The sequence below is a fragment of the Malaya genurostris genome, chromosome 2 (assembly GCF_030247185.1).
Source record: "Malaya genurostris strain Urasoe2022 chromosome 2, Malgen_1.1, whole genome shotgun sequence".
NCBI lineage: Eukaryota > Metazoa > Arthropoda > Insecta > Diptera > Culicidae > Malaya > Malaya genurostris.
In genome coordinates this window covers 348198143-348218668 of record NC_080571.1, presented here as the reverse complement: position 1 = coordinate 348218668, position 20526 = coordinate 348198143, and the positions used below count along the sequence as shown (strand labels likewise).

General features: G+C 36.9%; 1 protein-coding gene across 3 annotated transcripts in view; it reads right to left on the bottom strand.

The window, feature by feature from the left end:
* The window catches only part of LOC131432048 (protein nubbin-like), a 330150-nt gene that overhangs the window by 123553 nt on the left and 186071 nt on the right, over nucleotides 1-20526 (bottom strand). For all 3 annotated transcript variants that reach the window (XM_058598088.1, XM_058598089.1, XM_058598087.1), the window contains one exon: nucleotides 5494-6771. In XM_058598088.1, coding sequence (XP_058454071.1) covers nucleotides 5494-6771 — 1278 coding nt within the window. The remainder of the gene's footprint in view (nucleotides 1-5493; nucleotides 6772-20526) is intronic.

The following is a 20526-nucleotide window of genomic DNA, read 5'->3' as shown; positions in this document are numbered from 1 at the left end:
CTTCAGAAATCTTCAGAAATCTTCGGAAATCTTCAGAGAAATCTTCAGAAATCTTCAGAAAACTTTAGAAATCTTCAGTAGTCTTCTAAATTCTTCTGAATTCTTCTAATTTCTTCTGAATTCTTCTGAATTCTTCTGAATTCTTCTGAATTCTTCTGAATTCTTCTGAATTCTTCTGAATTCTTCTGAATTCTTCTAAATTCTTCTGAATTCTTCTGAATTCTTCTGAATTCTTCTGAATTCTTCTGAATTCTTCTGAATTCTTCTGAATTCTTCTGAATTCTTCTGAATTCTTCTGAATTCTTCTGAATTCTTCTGAATTCTTCTGAATTCTTCTGAATTCTTTTGAAATCTTTTGAAATCTTTTGAAATCTTTTGAAATCTTTTGAAATCTTTTGAAATCTTTTGAAATCTTTTGAAATCTTTTGAAATCTTTTGAAATCTTTTGAAATCTTTTGAAATCTTTTGAAATCTTTTGAAATCTTTTGAAATCTTTTGAAATCTTTTGAAATCTTTTGAAATCTTTTGAAATCTTTTGAAATCTTTTGAAATCTTTTGAAATCTTTTGAAATCTTTTGAAATCTTTTGAAATCTTTGGAAATCTTTTGAAATCTTTTGAAATCTTTTGAAATCTTTTGAAATCTTTTGAAATCTTTTGAAATCTTTTGAAATCTTTTGAAATCTTTTGAAATCTTTTGAAATCATTTGAAATTTTTTGAAATCTTCTGTACTATTTGCAATTCTTCTTGTAATCTTGATAAGCATTCCGAAATCTTCGGAAGTCTTTTTGGTCTTCTGAAATTTCCAGAAACTGTCAGGAATCTGTAGAAATTTTTAAAAATCCTTTTAGAAAACATTCAAATTTTTCTGCTCTGTTTTGTATTTTTCCACAATTGCAATATTCTCAATTATTTTGTTGGAATCTCGTAAAGATTTTCAAAATCATCTGAAGTCCGTTTAGTTCTCCAACAAGTCTTTAAGAATCCGTTTCTCCAAAAACCTTTTGAAATTATTCGACATCTTTTGAATTAGATTTCAGACGATTTCCGGAGACTTCTGCTCATTTAGGGAGATATCAGATGAACTAAGAAAATTCCCAGCATATTTTAGAATACATCAGTAGAAACAGAAATCGTAAAGATTAGAAATCAGGAGAAATAGAAGTTTGAAAAAATTCAGATGAAATATTCCGCATTCTTTTGATTTATTCTGAGCTCTTTTAGATATTTCAAAATTCTTTTTAATTCCTCTAAACTCTTCAGAATTCTTCTGACGGATTGTTTCGATTTCTTTTCAAGTTCTTGAAAATATTGTTAGCATTTTTGATATCAAAAACCAATTGGAATCTTGAGAATATTTGAAAACTCTAAAATAACTTTTCAATATTTTGCATAATCATCTGACACTTTGGACATTTTATAAAAACACTCGAGATCTGCACTTTTCTTAAGATTTCTGATATTTTCCAAATATTAGGCAAATTTTAATTTATTTTGGAATTTTTCAGAAATCCCAAGAATCCGTTAGAGTGTTATAATACCGTCGAACATCTTCTGAAATCAATTGAAATGTTCTTATTCTTATATTGACATATTCTTTGACATATTTTGAACTGTTTTGATATCTCTGAAATCTTCTGAAATTATATGTATTCTAAAATCTTCTGATTTCCTTAGAATTATTTTAGACTCTCCTGAGTTTTTTTGAATTGTTCTGAATTCTTGTGAAATCTTAGTGCGATCCATGGATTGACTTTTTAAATGCGCTTTCATGTGATAGACAGACGTCGTATAGCTGGATGACACTGAGTCAATTTAGTTTGGCGTCGATCGTGTTCGTGTCGAAATTTTTTTTGCGATGTTATTTTTCGGTTATATTTGATTTCTGTACAATGTAATGTTCATTGTTCATTTGTTGCTAAATCCAGTTATTGATTAATGTTTTCGATTACGCGGAAATTGAAATTATTATTGCGTTTCGAAAATAAATTATTGTCTGTGCGGGGCAAAACCGGACAAAAAAGTGTGTGGAGCTCAATCGTACGCACAATTTACGACTTGAAATTTTTAACGGATTCTTGAAACATACCTAAATGTTGATATCTATATTTCAATTTTACTTCTGCTCACTTATTAAAACTACATTTATTATAAATTTAATCAAAACTTAAATCGTATGTAGCGAAATAGTCTGCAATTAGGACAATGTCTTTCGCAAGGTTGAAACCAACGGACAATTCAAATCCTTCCAACACGATCTCATTTTTTCGCTCATTAAGCTCCTTTACGTTTTGGCATCCTACTATATTCGTTCTTTCTTCTTGTGTGAAACTTTAAAGTCTGTTTTATCCCCGCGGTTCCTAAATATTGGATTTTGGGTCGGTCACTTCATGGTTACTTGGTACAAAAACTAATGCTTGTTTTTCCAAGTAACAAATTGAAAATTTTAGCTTGAAGATGAAGCTACACAACTGTACAGATAAAATGGGTAAAAATCTAGCTGTAATGTGTGTATTTTCAATTTCCAAAAAGTGTCTAGTTTAGCCCCATAGTATCAAAAAATTTTGATTTTGGCTTGATCACGTCATTGCGACTTTTTACGGAAACTAATGCGTATTTTTCCACACCAAAAGTTTGGAATTGTAATTGAAGGTTGAAGCGACACAACGGTGTATAACTTAGGTAAAAACCTAGTTTTATTCGATGCTTTTTTCAATATCCAAAAAACGTACGGCTTAGCCCCGGCCTCTCCTACGTAAACGGAGGATTGGTTGTACATATTTCATTTTTTATTTATAAACTAGGTTGTACATACACTTTTGAATTTGATTATTAGGTCAACTAAATAAATTGTTTGATTCAATTTGTTTCAATGATTTTGTAAATTTTAAATATTGTAATTCTTTGTGATGATTGAAAATTTAGTTTCAGAAATGAAGAAAAGAGACTGTTAATCGCAATTTGTATAAAACTTGCTGTAGAAATGGGTATCAATAAAAGGCGAGTGGGTGGTGTCAGAGACATAACCGAATGATGTGAATATGATTAAAATGAAAGGTTCAATATTTCTTTACGTTTGAACTTCTTCAAGTAAAACTCGGCAGTTCAAGCAGACGAAAAGTTAACGCTATTTGCTAAAAAAATTTTTTATATTGCTCCGAAGCGTCTGACTGTCTAATCTGACGTCCTGATGGAATTCCTCATTCTGAATTCTGAGACTGAAATTCTGGAACCGAATTTTGAAGCCGGATGCTAGAACTGAAACCTAAACTCTGAAACTCAATTTCAATGCTAGATTCTGGAACTGAATTCTGAGCCTAAACTCGGGAACTGAATCCTAGCACTGAGCTGTGGATTTGGATTGTGGTCTGCAGCTAAATTTTAGTTAAAGAATTCCGATCCAAAATTCAGTTTTCAAATTTGGATCCAGAATTCAGCTCAGAAATTCAGTCCTAGAAACCAGATCCGGAAATCTACAGAGTTTAGTTCCTGATTCCAGTTACACTTCTATAGTTTTGGAACTGAGTTTTGGAACCAATTTCTAAGGCTGCAATTGAATTCCGAACCTGGATTTTTTATTGCATTTTCGAACCGAATTCTGGAAATACAACTAAATTTTGAATCTGAATTATCATCCTGGATTTAGGTCCAAAGTACCATAACTTCATGTTAAAAACTGAGTTTGGGAACTGAGTTCTGGTCTGAACGTAAAGTTTCCGAAATTTATTTCTCAGTCCAAATCTAAGCTTAAAATCAAATTCTGCAATTCGGTTTCAGCCCCAGAGTCCTGGTACTCGATTCTGACCTTGGACTATGGATAAGGAACTGAGTTTTAGATCTGGATTCTAGAAATGAAAAAAAAAACTGGTCTTGGATCGTAAAACTTATTTTCAGAACTGATTTTTAGAATTTGATTCTGGACCTGGATGCTGGTCTGAACTGAACAAGTCAACTACTGTGAACCTTCACTAAACTGATTATATTCACTTCCGATTGGCATATTCTAACAGATAAGTAATTGAAATAGTTCTTCAGATAACATTTGGAGCCATTTAATGGGCTGATTTTGCATAACGTTGTTTAAAATTGTTCAGTTTTCGTTGTACAGGGTGTTCCACGTCGTGAAATCCACGAAAAATGCAATAATAAACGAACGGTTTGATAGATTTCACCGATTATACATTTATTTGTAAGGTTGTTTCATTGCATTTTGCTCCAATTCAAACGACCAGCAGCAGGATGGCGTAATCGCTCTTGCTTGAAGCGAAGCTGGCTTTGCGAACGTTCCGCAACTAAGCTTTTTCACAAATTGGAAGTCCTAAAGGCCTTAAAAATGAACATGAAATTAAGATCCGATGCTTTTGGTAAGAAATAGAGAAAATTTAATTAATTCTTAATGACGATCTGTGGGACTGAAAAGTGCCTTGAAATTGTCACGACCAACCGGATCTACATTTAGATTTGAGATAGCTCTTGGCGTGTAAACTCGGTAAACTCGTTCGAAATTTGACTCGGAACTAATTGTGATTTCCAATTGGATTCCAGAGAAAATGAATTCCAACTCAAAACTAAACAACGCTCCCATGACGACTGACGACTTCCATTGGCAAGCTTTTGGTATGTGCCCGCCTGCGACTATTCTTCGGCACTCGCTTCATTACAAAATTGTTAGGTCTCCCGTATGTTTTGCTTCGAAAACCGTTTGCTCAGAAAATGATGGGAAAAAGTGGAGTGTTCATCTTTTATATCAATACAGTTGTACAACAACAGATATTTTGTTCTCTTCCTCAGAACGCGTTCTGATTGGCTGGTGTTGACATGGGTCAAATCAGACAGGTTTTTCATTAGTATACTATTGAAACACTTCAATGTTGTTGCAAAACACGTTTAAGTTAAAATTTTTCGAATCTATTCATCGTTAGATTATATAAATCCTTCTACAGATCTCTGAGCTATGAGCTTTCAAAATACGAGAAAGGCAAAGTTTCCATAAATGTTGATACCAAACATTTCAGAAAAGTTTAGTTTTGAATTATTTGAGATTAAGTCGTACAACTGAAAATTTTATCATAAAATTGCTGATCATATTTCCAAAGGAATGTAGCAAAAAGTATGTTGATACGTTAGATACAACAGGAGATATTCACGATTAAAAACTTATCACTCTCTCAGAGGGTAAATTCTGAAAAGGCGCCCCATAGTAAAGTAAGTCGTATTCACGACAAAAGTGATTTCTCTTTTCGGTTAGCCACTGAATATCAAATCATTGTATTCCTACATTGAAAGTTGTCAGCTTCATTCAGACTAACTGAGCAACTAAACTATCGAAGCGAAATGTAATTCAATTTAGTAACTCACAGCACGGCACGAAGTGAAACGATCCCCGCAAGTTCATAATTCACCTAATAGAGTAAGAAATTATCTACCGATGCCAATATCGGTACACTTCATAAGTAAACGCTAAAATGAGGTTAAAATTTTTTTTCAAACTTACCCGGTGAAGTAGACTTGAGCCGGCTCAAATTTAGCAGTTCCTTTCGCTGATCGGGTGACTGTCGGCTTACTGCGATTGTCGTCGGTCTTGCAGTTGTAGCAGCGGCGGTGGCAACCGGAGTAGCATTTTCATCCAAGTCGTCTAAGTGATCCATGTCGTTACCTTGCTGACCACCTCCAGCACCTCCCTCGTGGTCATCATCTTCTATACTGTCATCGTCGCCGTCGCCGTCGTCGTCCTCGTCCTCGTCATCGTCACCGTCGTTGTCGTCGTCATTGCCGCCGGAATGGCCGCGTCCAGATGACGGATCAGGTGATGACGGTCGATGACGATAATGATGGCTGAAATGATGGCTCGCATGTGTCTCAAGTTCATTGGATTGTTCGAGCTTCAGCTGGGAACTGATGTTGGCATTCGTCGTCGCTGATGACGACGGCTGAGAATGCAACGCTTGCTGCGATGGCGGCAACGGCGGCAATGCATTGAAATTCAATTCACGTTCTTCGGAGTCCCTTTGATGTCTTTGATGTTGATGTTGCTGGTGGGATGACACTGTTGCTGCTGCTGCTGCTGCTGCTGCTGCCACCGAAGACGGGCTGCTTGTGGTCGGGATTGACAGCATCATGGATGATGCTACCGAAGATGACGAGGAGGAAGTCGGTGATGAACGGTGATGGTGATGCAGGGACAGAGGAACATGACCGGTTAGTCTCTGATGGTGATGTTGATGATGATGATGAGGATGATGAGGATGAAGTTGATGATGCTGCTGCTGCTGATGATGATGATGATGGTGATGGGTTGGATGATGTGTGAAATGAGGTGGTGGCGATCGCGTAGTTTGATTTTGTCTTGAGTTTCGTTCGTGAAGCTGCATTTCGCAGTCAAGTTCGTCCTTCTCCGTTTTGATCGAATGCATCAGCGGACTGAAGGCTGCCATGGTGGACGACGGGGAAGTGGCAATCTGGGGACTAGTGGTCGACGGTATTCCCGGACCGAGCGTGTATGCCGGCATGCTTTCGAGCATGCTTCTCTTCAGTAGTAAATTACTTTCGTTCAGCAGTCCAAGGCTAGGATTTTGGAGCATCATCTCTCGGATTGTCAGCAAACTGTTGGGAATCGAGTGCTGCGAGATGGAAGTGGCCGGTAACGGATTCACCGGTGGCATATTGATGCCTCCTGGCATTATATTGGGCGGAAAGAGAGACTGCGCTGGCTGACCGGTGGCCAACGTTACCGGATGGTGCCACTGGGCTTCGTTGCTTAGCCATATTTTACCTGTGGAAGATAAATGGGATATAAATAAATATATGAAAATATAAACAAATAAATACATAGTCAATTAATCATTGACGAACGTTTCTACGTTCCTACAATTAATGATAAAGCGCCGCTCATTTTCGCCCAGATTTTACTACGTCACACTTGTCGACTCCCACACGTTGTCTCATCTGGCTGTGCTGTCTGCGGCAAATAAGGAGAGATTCCCTTTCCCACTTTCCCCCACCCACCCCAAACCCGTGCCACCGAGAGCTAAGACGTAGTTTTGTTAATTTCTGATTTTCTACTTCTCCCCCCGATGCCGACCGGACCGGAATATGGCAGTTCCATTCATTCCTTCGTCGTTCATTCATTTAGCAAACTCTCGCATCCAATAGAGTGTGTAGTAGTACTACTACACTACCATGTACGAGAGTTCACGAGAGCCATCGTCTAGCAATACGCCTTATTTGTACACACTTACCCTACCTTCGGCGGTCCTGCAGTCAGAAGGACACGATGCGGTGAACTGTCAGATCCGGATCGATATCCTTCAAGTAGCGAAAGGAAAGGTTGTTGCGGTAGTATGTTATGTTTTCCCTAAGAATTGAAGATAGAGAGATGGAGTCGAACGGAAACATTAAAGTTGGACCAACTTTTTTTTTCCAAACCTTGAAGCATGTGAGCATTGGTGTGGAACCTTAATTAATGGACTGTATTTCTCATACTGTTTAGAATTCATAATTAGAATCCAGGTCCACATTTATGATTCAGATGTATGCCTCGGATCTTTATTGAATTTTCAGAATTCGAGTCCAAAATCTTCAAAATTCGAATCCAGAATCCTGCTTCCCGGATCAAAATTGAGACTCAGATCCAAAATTTCTCCATCAGGAATTCAGATCCAGAATCTAGGTCTGGGATAAGAATTCGTTGTCCAAAACTGAAGTCCAGATCCATGTTCAGAATTCAGGTTACGGAAATCTATGAATCCCTGCTGTCAGAAGTTCAAGTCTCGAACCCAGGCGAAAAATTCAGACCCAGAATTCGGATCCCGATTTCCTCTCAGGAATCCATGTTCTGAAACTAGGTCCAGAATTCAGGTGAAGAGTCAAGGTTCAGGATCTACACGGAAAAGCCAGCGATTGCAAAAAAACTAAAATATTAGTTGTTTTTTCTGATTTTGATTGGTTAAAATTTGGTACAACTAATCGACTGTTGTTTTAACTAATCTGTCATTTTTTAATTATCGTGCTGGCAGCTTAGCAACAAAGACACGCACCACAAACAAGTAATGAAACGTTTCAGTTGAGCAATGCCAAACACACTGATTGAACAATGAAACTTTTCAATGAGATGTCACTCGTGCAATTGAGCAAAGACACAATCCCAGAAAAGTTACTACAAGTATACAAGTATGCATGAAAGCAAAAAAATGTCTCAGTTGTTTCAAACAATTATTCAGTTATTTGAACTTAAGACGCCAATTGCAATAAATATTTTTTACTGTTAGCCTCTTCGGGGGGCAGCTAAATTTTACCTAATTAACTGCTTATATGTTTATCACTAAACTCACAAAGGATATAGAAATCAACCAAAAGATTACAATTCTCACAAGGGAATTCACCAGAAAAATGGTCACAGGGAATTAGGAATTTTTTCCTTCACTTGCAGAATGGCTCGCTGGTAAACCTAATGCTACAGATACACTTTCAAGAAAATACAACTATTACCACTTCACTTTAGCAGCAAATTTATAAGCGTTAAGCGGCTTTAATAACATTGACATGAACTGTCCTAGAATACATAACTCTCAGATGAAATTAAAACATTTATACTGTAGGAATATCTATTTAACACATGGAAAACTTGTTTTACAATTTACTGTTATATTCTTCTGTATACTTTCACTTACATAAAACGACCACTACGTAATTAATATAAATGACGTTCATTTACCATTGCAAATTTTCAAATTTTCAATATATAACGCTTCTGGTGAAATGAAGAGGTTTTTTGTTCTGCGTTTTGCTGTCTTCGTTCTCCGCGTTTCTACCTCGTTGGAATTAAGTGACAGCATTTGAATACAACAATTTCGGTTACCTGAATGGTTATGACATTTTAGTTGAAACAACCAGGACGTGAAACAACAATTGCAATATTGTAATTTTGTGATCTGCGGGTTCTCCGTGTAGTTTCAGGTTCCAAAACTCTGTCATTCTCGCTGGATTCTGGCCCCGAAATCAAAGTCCAAGTCCAAGTTGAGAATTATTTTCCAGAATCCTGGTTCAGGTAAAAACTCTGTCAATCCTCCAAATCCTTGTCCAAGTTCAGAAATCATACACATAGGTCAAGAGCTGAGGTCCAGCATTTCGTTCCAGAATCCAGGTCCAGACTGAGAATCGTAGTCCCGAATATAAGGTTCAAACTTCAAATTCTGCACTCAGATCTCAAGTTCATATTCAAAGGCTAAGTTAAGTTGCTCCAACCAGGTCCGGGTTTTGAATCCAAGCGAAGAATACTGGTTCAGGGTCAGAATACAGATCCAAGGTCAGAATCATGCTACAAAATTTGGATCTAGAATCCAAGTCCAGAGTTCTGTTCTTGAATCCAGGTTCAGACTAAGAATCCAAAATCAGGATCAAGTTCCAGGCTTACGATTCCGGTGCATGTCCCGGATCTCTATCAAATTATCAGAGTAAAAAATCTCGTTTAGAATCGTGAATCCCGGCCCAGAATTTAGACTCAAAATCTACATCAGCAGTTCAAGCCAGGAAACTAGGTTCAGGTTTAGGATCCGAATCCATGCTCAGAATCCAAGTGCAGATTTTTGCTTTAGGTTCAGAATTTTTCTGTCCGAGTTCTGGTTCAAAGTCCATGTCCAGATTTAGTATTAAGGGCTGAGGACAGTACCGTAAAGTGGTAGGTTTTTTGTTATTTTCCCGTTTCAAATTATATTTCCTTGGAAACGGTGCCCACCTGACAATGTCTTCGAAATTTAGTTGAGAATATTCTGTGTATTTTTTTCTGACTGAAGAACTGCTGAAAAATGGAACACTCGGAAATGCATACCTCTACTTGTTCATCGAATATTTCGGCTTTGAAGACTTGTATCATAAATATACCGTGACAAAGTCTAGATAATTTAGTTTAGATGAGATAGAGATGTCTTGTATTTTTCTGTGAAACAAAGTCAGTTTCAATGCATCCGCCGTTTTTTTCGCTTTGGTTTCCTGATAGCATTCTGAAAAAGGAGAGAGAAATAAAATCGGCTCGACAAGGCTGCCAAACACACAGACATTCAATCTTTGTGAAAGTTGAATATTTTTTCATTGTTCATTGGAATCCATGAAATGTCCAACCCATACGATAGATTAATGTGATAAAACTTCTCATCAAAATAATAAAATGTATGCTGGCAACTCGGTACAGTTTGCTCATATACGAGAGAGTACAAGAGAAATACGACGCGCAAAGGGAATTGAGCGAGCCACGTGGTCGATTCAAAACTCAACACGCGACCCTCTGTCCTCAGACCTTAAGATACAGAAAACTCGTTAGAATCTCTGTCAATAAGTCTGATTCAAGTTTAGAATCCTAGAGAGCTCAGGTCCAGAATCCAGTTCAATTTGACTTCTATTTTGCTTACCCAATGTTTGATCGATAGGATCTTGAATTAACAATTAATTTCTACCTCGTTGGAATTAAGAATTTAATTATATTTTGTACCATTACAATCTATTTTATATTTGAACCTTGAGTTCACTGAAAAATGATGATTTTAATAATTTTTTACTCTACTTGGTGGGTAGTAGAACGAATATTTTATTCAAAATGGGCATTCGAACCGTAAAGTTTGGGAACCACTGGTCTAAAGTAACACTTTTAATTTTAGTAAATACTTCAAGTAATCAAGCTCTCTTGAGTGTTAAATAATAATTCTCGCATTGAAACTGCAAATTCCACGAAAGCCTTTTGAAAAACAATTTTAAGATCGTGTTTGCAGCCAAGTGCACGGTTCGTCAAAAGGTTTATAAATCAAAATGAAGAACCAGTATACCTCAGCGTTAAACCTAGTTCGAAATGGTTCAAAATTTATAAAAATTTTAAAACTCGTTTTACGATCAACATTAAAATTACTCGAATGAATTCCATAGTAAGAATATATTAGATTTTATTTTCGAATTTGAAGATTTTTTCAGAAGTAAAATATGCGCTTTCATTTTTATCGTGAATGCATAGAAATAAATAAGAATTATAGCTAATAAATTTTTTTTTGTGATTTATCGTCGTTTTGATATAAATCAGCTACTTTTCGACAAAACTAGGGCAGGCGTTCTGAAAGCGAAACATTAAAGTCAATCGTATTTCCTACTTTTTTTTGTATTCTGAAATTTGTTTGATGTCAATAAATATAACAGTAGAACATTAAAATGGCGGACATGAAATTTCCCTTAATGCAAATTACACTGAACCGAACAAGTAATAAATCCTATAGCCCATAACAAATTGTGTCATAGATGTAGTTTAAACCAAACATTGTCACGAAAGTAGTTTTGTGAGAGAATTCAAATAACAATGTATAATTGTTTAATTCTCGCTTTAGCTATTTTATTTTCGGTGAATTGTTCTTGTCAAGTTGGTAGACCATGCAAAAGGTTTTATGAAAGCTTCAAAACGACCTAATACCTATTATATTACTAGTAAAAATAGGAATTGAATCTAGCTGTCATAAAACCATAGGGGAGGTCCATGAAAATTACGAAATCGATAATATTTTGTGGTGCTAAATGTCTTACATAAATTGCCTAACGCATCGAGATCTAAAACTTCAAAAAATTATTTTGTTTTTCAATCGATTCTGGAACTTAGGAAAACATTAGGATTTCCGAAATGAACATTTTACTCTTTTTGATACCAATGTCTTAGAATTTTAAACTACGGGATCTAAAATTTGAAAAAAAAAAATGAATCGAGATCGAAAATCTTGAAAAAAAGAAACTCGACATAAGAATGCCAAATTTAATAGAATTGCGTGAAACATGAGATCTAGTGTCATCTAAAGAATAATTACTAAAAATCGACAATAAAACTTGAAATTTCCGAAATTGAAATATTTTTTTATGGTTAATGTCTTAGAATTGCCTAAAACTTCGAGATCTATTGTAATCTTAACAAAAATTTTTTTTTAATAAAATCGACTCCGTAATTCAAAATTTTTTTTATTCTAAATGCCTTACAATTTCATAAAATGTCGAGAACTGGTGTTATCTCGACGTTTAAGGAAATTTTAAGATATTTGACATCAAAAATGAATTTACGGTCTCGGAATTTTGAAAATTTCCAGAGTCGATTTTTTTCAAAGGTGGCAATTCTGAGACATTTGCCACCAAAATGAATTTCCCGCCCCTTATGGTTATTTTTAAGGATCAAAAATTTTAAAATTTTTATCCGATTTAGCTCATATTTTGCATAGGTGCATTTTCTTATGTGCTTTTATTCCCTTTGTGTTGTTCGAACTGTTGACATAGGACTGCACAACTATTGCCAAAATCACTGTTACTACATGGAATGAAAAGTCCCGGGCCTCTCACGGAAAAGAGGTGAATAGATTCGAACCGTGCATATTTTTCTTGAGAACAAGCCTCCAGTTGGCCCAATACCAAATTTCATGACAATCTATCCATTAGTGTTTGAATAACAGCTGATCGTGTCAGGCGAGCTTCAGTTTTCATCAAGCTATGGAGAAAGACGTACCAGCGCAACCATGCATAAAAGCAACGGTGAAATTGAATGACTTGCGGTACGGATTGGTGCGGACCATCTCCCATATTCTCTAGACCTGGCCCCTAACGACTACTATTTATTTCCAAACCTGAGACGGGAAAGAAATTTTCGTTGAATGCTGAGGTCACCATTTTCTATTAAAACAACTGAACGGATTTCGTCAAGGATGTACTGATATGTAGTTTTCAAGTTCAATAGTTATTAAACTTTGCATATCTGCTGGTTGAATCACGGATAGTTTTATGAAAACCAACAATTTCAGTTTGTTGGACTAGTTATTGAAACAAAAATGTCAAATATCTTGAAGTGATCAGAAAGAACGGGTTCAAATAAATTGAATTTGAATAAAAAAATTACCTAATAGTATTTTTCATTATTAGGAAATGCAGCAATTCAATTTGTATAAAACAAATCCAAACTTTTCCACTTTAAATTTGGTGCTGTGAAAATATTAGTAGTTAACACATAAAAATAACTATATCAACATAAAAAAAACTTTGCCAGAACTGAGTTATTTTTAGTTATTCTCTTTTGTTAAGCCTTGAATGAAGAATAGTTTAGGCTAAATTGATCATTCGGTGAACCAAATATAGGCGAAAACTTAGTATGGGTCTTAGGCGTATTATTATTTGTATTTGATTCACCATTGTTCAATGCCAAAGAAATTTTACATGAAGCGAACTGCATTTATTCGTATTCACGTCAATCCGACTGAATCTGTGACACTCCCACCTTTTTTTTCAATGAAAATAACACCAGATGCTCTAAAAAACTCACATCCCGAAGTTCTTGAATATTTTTTTGGATTTTTTTTTCTTTTTCTGATAGTACATCACCATCACCAGTACACCAATTCTCGTCTGAAAATATTACGAGGGGATAATAAAGATGTTATGAATAAAATAGCAATATTCGTTAGAGCCGATTGATGATTTTTTTTAACGGAATCTTAATTTAAATATATGCAATTATGATAAACGACCGTTATGCCTCTTAACCATTACGTTCGTGTGAATTTGGAAAGATTGGTAGAAGTTTCTTTAAAGAGGTTCTTCGCGTTATCCGAATTCAAATTACAATAAATTGCCAACATTTTACACTGATTCAAGGGATTTAAAATAATTTCAGAAAAATTTTATTGCGAAAATAACACATTGTGCTACAGTAAATGAATTTGAGAATACTATATGGAGATGGTTTCGCAGTTCCCTTTATCAACGCTGACGTTTTTGCGAAAGAGTAAATTATTCATTATTTTCATTTTAAAATGTTAACATTTAAAAATTTAATTGATGTATGCTCCAGCAAAACTCCGGAAGAACTTCACGGATTCCCGTCAAACTATGCTCATTTATTTAATTTTAGGTGTGGCATCTTAAGGAAGAAGAAAGTATTGCTTGTAAGCAATGTCGGCTGCGAAGTCTGTCGAAACAGAAAGTTTAAATTCCACAAAAAAAATGTAATTCCAAAACTTTGCTATGCTAAGTATTGCTTCCATCTGAAATAGTATCTTAAGGATATGTACCAATGTTTTAAGAAAAGCGTCGCTTGGATGTGGTATCTGAGGTAAAATTTACCGTATTTGACAGAGCATATATAGTGGACTGCGAATACTTTAAAACATATGTGCATAAAATAGTAAACCTTCCAATTGAGATGAGATTTAGGAGAAGAAAAGTAAAGCTGACACTATACAATTCACTATCTTCCAATTTCACCAGTTGACTCCAAGTTCATTTTGAATAGAAAGTTTTTAGATAACCAAACCCTGTGGAAACAAACAACAAACTAATCATAATACATTCCTAGCGTAATTTGGAGATTTGGGGTTTGCCGTGTCTAGAAACGATATGTAAGAATATAAGAGATTACAGCACAAAAAACAATTGGATGGCAGAGATAATTCTAGATTTTCCAGTCCATTTATCAACAGCAATATAAGAATGAACGGAAACCCGTAGAAGTTTAACAGAAGTTGATTAGTTGAGCTGATTTGAGTAGCGTTCCGGCTTTCGCAACAACAATTAGTTTAATCATCACCGAATAGCTTTTTGAAAAGCAGCCTGTAGTCCACAGAGATTGAAATACGGTGCAGAAATCACCCAGTGAAGGAGAATACTCGAATCTCATTTCAAGGGAATAGACACCAGCACCGTCGACAAAGAATTGTCAGTGCAAAAAACTTAATATTCTTCAAATTGACATTTTCCAGCGTTCAGCTATGAACAGTAGAACATTTATTTAAACATTTATTGGTTCAATTGTCTCTACGCATGGAAGTTCATTGGCTTCCAAAGTGTAATTATTTAAATCGTTTCAACGAACTATTCGACCCTATCTTGGTAGTTTTTGAAGTGCAAGATGCGACATAGCGTCAACTTCCAATTGGAACGTGACCTGTTAAATATCTTTATGAATAGTGTATAATTTTTTTTGTTTCAATTATAGAGGCTTTAACATTAATGTCATTCGCCTGTTCGGGCCAGAAAAACTTTCTGACCCTATGTGCGGGGTTGGGAATCGAACCCAGGCGGGCGGCGTGAAAGTCATCGACTTACCCATCACGCTATACCCGTCCCCGAATAGTGTATAGCTGCTTTAGTCATGACAATGTTTTAAAATAAACGCAACATGGCCCCAGCAAGCAGCTTGTACAATTTTTCGAATCTCGCCCAACCACAGGTAAAAAATTATAATATGCAGGAATATTATGTTTTTTGGTATCTCTGTAGATAGACATTTTTTCGACATTTGACGATGTCCTAAATTTTGGAATTTCTATCTGATTTCTTGAACTGTTTGTCCATTTGTAAAAGCCAGATATAATCCTACTAGATGAGTTGAAATGAAGACTTATGTATGGTTCAGGAGTTTTATACTAGCTTACAAAAAACATGGATCCAGATGTTAATGAAATTAAATAAGCTGTGTAATTTCGGACAGAATTTCGAATATCTTAGATGTGTTTATTGTGTTCATTTTTGAATATTTTTCAATTATTGTTTGTGACATACTTTTACCAATAAAGCGAGATAAAAGTTAGATATAAAGACAACTCAAATACAACATGAATCTTAACTTACAAATCGCTACAATCACGATGTCAAAGTTATTCATCGTTCGCGACAAGTGTGGTAAACTATAGTCATAAATTTTTATCGTTCAGATCTAAATAATTTAAAGACTCTCCCAGAAAGTATTGACGCACTTTGATTTCGCTGTAAATAATTCACAAGTGTTAGATATTCAAATTTTATTCGATATACTGATAATATTAGACTACAACACCAGAATATTATTCTCAACATTTGCTATATAGCCATTGTAGACTAGCTGGCGCACCTTCTTGCGAACGTTCTTCATTGAATTCCGTACAGACTTCTTGGCGACAAATTTTGACACTTTTTTCCAATCTTTTTCGAACTGTTGAATGGTTTCGGCTGCCGAGACATGTTTCCTAAGATGTGCCTTCGTTAATGCCCAAAATTCCTCAATTGGTCGAAGTTGTGGGCAAATTGGTGGATTCATGTCTTTTGGGACGAAAGTGACATTTTTGGTAGTATACCATTCTACCGTTGATTTCGAGTAGTGGCAAGAAGCAAGATCTGGCCAGAAGACAACAGGATCCTTGCGGCTTCGAATCATGAATAGAAGTCGTTTTTGTAAACATTCCTTGATGTATATTTCGCTGTTCATTGAAGCAGTGGTGATGAAGGGTTTCGAAATCTTACCGCAGCTACAAATTGCTTGCCAGACCATAGCTTTCTTACCAAATTTTTCGACTTCAGTCGATGTCTTGGACTGGTTTAACACTTGCCCTTCTCGCACCGAATAATATTGTGGTCCCGGCAAGGATTTGTTATCGAGTTTCACGTAGGTTTCGTCGTCCATGATTATGCAGTTCAATTTTCCAGCAATTGTGCAGTTCAAAGTTCAAATTTCTAGCGTATTGTACAGCTTTCGAACCCTCGGCCTGATCGATGCTTCTTGTTTCGGACTACGTTTTGGTTGTTTCTGCTTCATATGGGCTTAAAGATTCAAACGTTCTTCAGCACGAAGAACATTTAACTTCGAAGTGCCCACTTTTTTGGCCACATCCCGAACTGAAACCTCCTTCTTTTGCTCGAACGCTTTCAGTATACGTTTATCTAACTGAGGGTTTTTTTCGACCCGTTTTCGGTTTATCCTCAAAGGTGTTATCCTCACTGAACTTCCTGATTGCATTTCGCATGGCTTTTTCACTTACTCCTTCCATTTTTGCTATCTTTCTCAGTGACAGTCCGCGTTCTGTGCACCATTTGTACACAATTTTTCGACGTTGTTCTGCTGAAAGTGCACGCATTTCGAAACAAACTAATGAAAACGAATAAACAACTGCACAAGTGGTTAGAGAAGAGTGTAAACAACAGGCCACAGCCATAAAAATGGACAGATTCTGAATCATTGCGAAATGGCAGCGGTTTTTGGTTGCGTCCATACTTTCTGGGACAGTCTTTAGTAAAATCTTTGCATGAATCAACAAATCTCAGCTTTTTTATGTTAGTTTTATATGAAAACTTTTAGGATATCAATCGTGCATCTAGGAAAACTATACATTTTTGGCTAATCTTTTTAGTGTAAATCCTCAAAAAATATACACGAAAATTTTTAATGAAATGAAAATTGCGAAACATAAAAGCTTCAGAAGAACAAATAGTTTTGTCAATTCAACTAATCAATCCTATCCCCCTCCATCATGTATACATTCCATTTTCCTTATTGGATAATTATATGTAAGATTTTGCTGTTTCTTTATAGTTGTCTATAGCTCAATGTTATGAAAATAACAAGGTGCTTTGCTTCTAATCTGGTAGGATTCGTGAGAAAACTAGTTGTTGTAATCAACCTTGATCGAGGATCAACTTGTAGGAAGACGATGACCAATGATTTAAACACTTGCGTTAATTTGAAAGACCAAATATATTTGCAGCGGTTAAGAACGAACTGTATTTTCTCGCAACCCAACATCAAGTGAAGGCAGCAATGATCAGAGGCCCCTATCACGCTGTTCTTTAAAATAGTATGTGTGAGTTATCAGAACTGCACGAAAATTCTAATGTGGGTTCGATCTTCTTTCCCTACTGTTGGTTACATCATATCAAACACTAGCCGATTTTACATTGGAAAAAACAAGTAATATCACTGTAAAAATTTCGCAGAATTTTAAAGTTTATTCCTTTCGTCGATAGTGCAAATAATGTATCGAAAAATGGCATTCGACCAAAAAAGTTTGAGAATCATTAAAATATCAATATCTACATGAGGAGAAGCAGATTAGGATTTCTTGATAAACGATTTCCGCAGGTCTATAGATCAGCAAAAAAATCTAAAAAATGGTTTCAATTATTGGCACTGCTTAGTTTGAAAAGAATGAATGCATGCAATAGAAATTGCTTTTGTTCCGAAATCAATCCGACCAAATCGTTGAAATTGTCTGATAATATTGAAATGTTACAACTCACAGGAGAAACTCTATCCCGAACGTTACTCCAGTGATAAACCAACGAACCGAGCGTAAACCGAAGGTAAATGACAGAGTCGATTGGTTATTACACGCCTCAAGGCCACCAGAATGGTGACAGGAAAAGGCACTATTCTTATGTTTACACCTTTTCGGTCGGTTTGAAAGGTGATGCAATTTGGCCAATTTTCAAACCCTTCCCGCAGAGCAAATTCCACAAGTGATCCAATTTTCACTCGTAAAATCGTTTCAGTGCATGGAAAAAAATCAGCACGCGTCCAGCAGGCAATCGATTTACCCATCAATCGTAGCAAGCGACGGCAGTAGCGGCAGTAGTGAATTAAAGCTGATGAGACCAGCTCCAGTCAAAGAAAATTAAAGTTGCGCTGGACCGAAAAGCTGAAACAGGGAAGCTAGCAAACCGCCATCCGTTGTCGACGTCGTCGTCGTCGTCGTCGTGGTCGTCGTCATCGTGGTCGTCGTCACCGACAGGAGGAAAATCGAAGCCAACCAGAGGGTGGAAAACTTGTTTATGTACAATAGTTTCTAGGGAAAGGCTACCGGTGGAGGTCACGTGACGGTGTGCATGTTGGGTTGTGTATGTGTGTCCATGTCCATGTGAAGAAGCAGAAATCAGCGAGAGAAATAGCAAATTGTAATAAAAGAAAAGAATCGCATAAAGTGCAACCAGAATCACGGATTTGATGTGACAGTACTGTTCGGTTCGGCATCATTAACCTGTCTTTATTCTCTGGCACCACTTGTAGCCCTAGCCCAGGAGGAGGAAATTAGTCTACGTGTGGACAAAAAAAAACCTCTGATGAGGTCGATGACTGAAGCTGCCGCTGCTGCTGGTGGTGTGCCGTGTGTCGTCTTCGGGAAGGCAAATCCTTCGGTGCGTTACAATACACTAAACAAAGCAGGGAGTTTTGGCGGTGCGCCTGTAATTCTCGTGTCTGGCCGGCCATGAGAAGGGTCTTTGTCTTCCAGCTGCTTCATCCACACACTGGCTACTGCCAGACGCCCATATTTCTTGAGCTGATGATTATGCTCGCATATTCGCACGCAGCAGACTCATTAATACCGCAAGGTAAGTGTCGATTTCTGTTCTCCCGCAGAACCGATCCACCAAACCTTTCTTTTATCGGACTCGTCGGTTTCGGAATCGCTACGCCGCCGTAGATGCGACTGCGCTGCATCCAACCTCGCATCGAAGGAAGCAAAACATTGAACAGCGACGTCATTTGGTTCGGAAAAACCATATCTCACCGTCGTTCCGTCCGGCATCCGCGAACCATTCTTCTGTATGCATTCGATTTGGTCGTGGTCGGAACCCAGATCGGGAATGGTGTGGTGGGTGGTTGTTCGAGTGGCTTGAGCTTTACTCTTGTGCCTGCTACCGAATTGCTGTAATGAATATTTTTGCTTTCTTTCTCGCTCGTTCTCATTCTCGGCCCTCGGCGTTGACGATGGCCAGAAAGCGCTTGACAGAGTCTCGGGGAACATTAACTATCTCGGCTGGCGGATGGCGATTGTTTGGCTACGATAGCATTTAATTTAACGAGACGCAAACATGCAAAGAGATTTACTGTAATTGATTTTCAATGAATGCAATTGCGTCTACTTTGTTGTTTGCGGGAGAGAAACGTACGGCGGGTTTGGTCAACAATGAAATTGGGAAACGGACCGAGAGCTCGATTTACTATCCGGACGGGGAAGTATATTAAACTAACGTTATGGTAAATGTATATATTCGTTGGTTTGCTTCGCATTTCAATTGAAATTACCTGCTTTATTTGTTTAACTTTAACAGATCGGCTGAAAAGTTCGTATCGTTTCTATGAAAGGGCGCCACTAGAATTAAATCCATACCATTTTCAGTTAGTACCAACCTTCAAAAGATACGTGTATAAATTTGACAGCTGTCTGATTATTAGTTTGTGAGATATTGCATTTTGAGTGAAGCTACTTTTGTTGTTGTGAAAAAAATGGAAAAAAGGGAATTTCGTGTGTTGATGAAACACTACTTTTTGATGAAAAAAAGTGCCGCCGATACCAAAAAATGGCTTGATGAGTGTTATCCAGACTCTGCACCGGGCGAAGTAACAATTCGTAAGTGGTTTGCAAAATTTCGTACTGGTCATATGAGCACCGAAGACGATGAACGCAGTGGACGTCCAAAAGAGGCTGTTACCGATGAAAACGTGAAAAAAAATCCACAAAATGATTTTCAATGACCGTAAAGTGAAGTTGATCGAGATAGCTGACACCCTAAAGATATCAAAGGAACGTGTTGGACATATTATTCACGAATATTTGGATATCAGAAAGCTTTGTGCAAAATAGGTGCCGCGTGAGCTCACAATCGATCAAAAACAACAACAAAAAGGGGAAGGGTGTAGCGTAATGGGTAAGTCGATGCCTTTCACGCAGCCCACCTGGGATCGATTCCCAACCCCGCACATAGGGTCAGAAAGTTTTTCTGG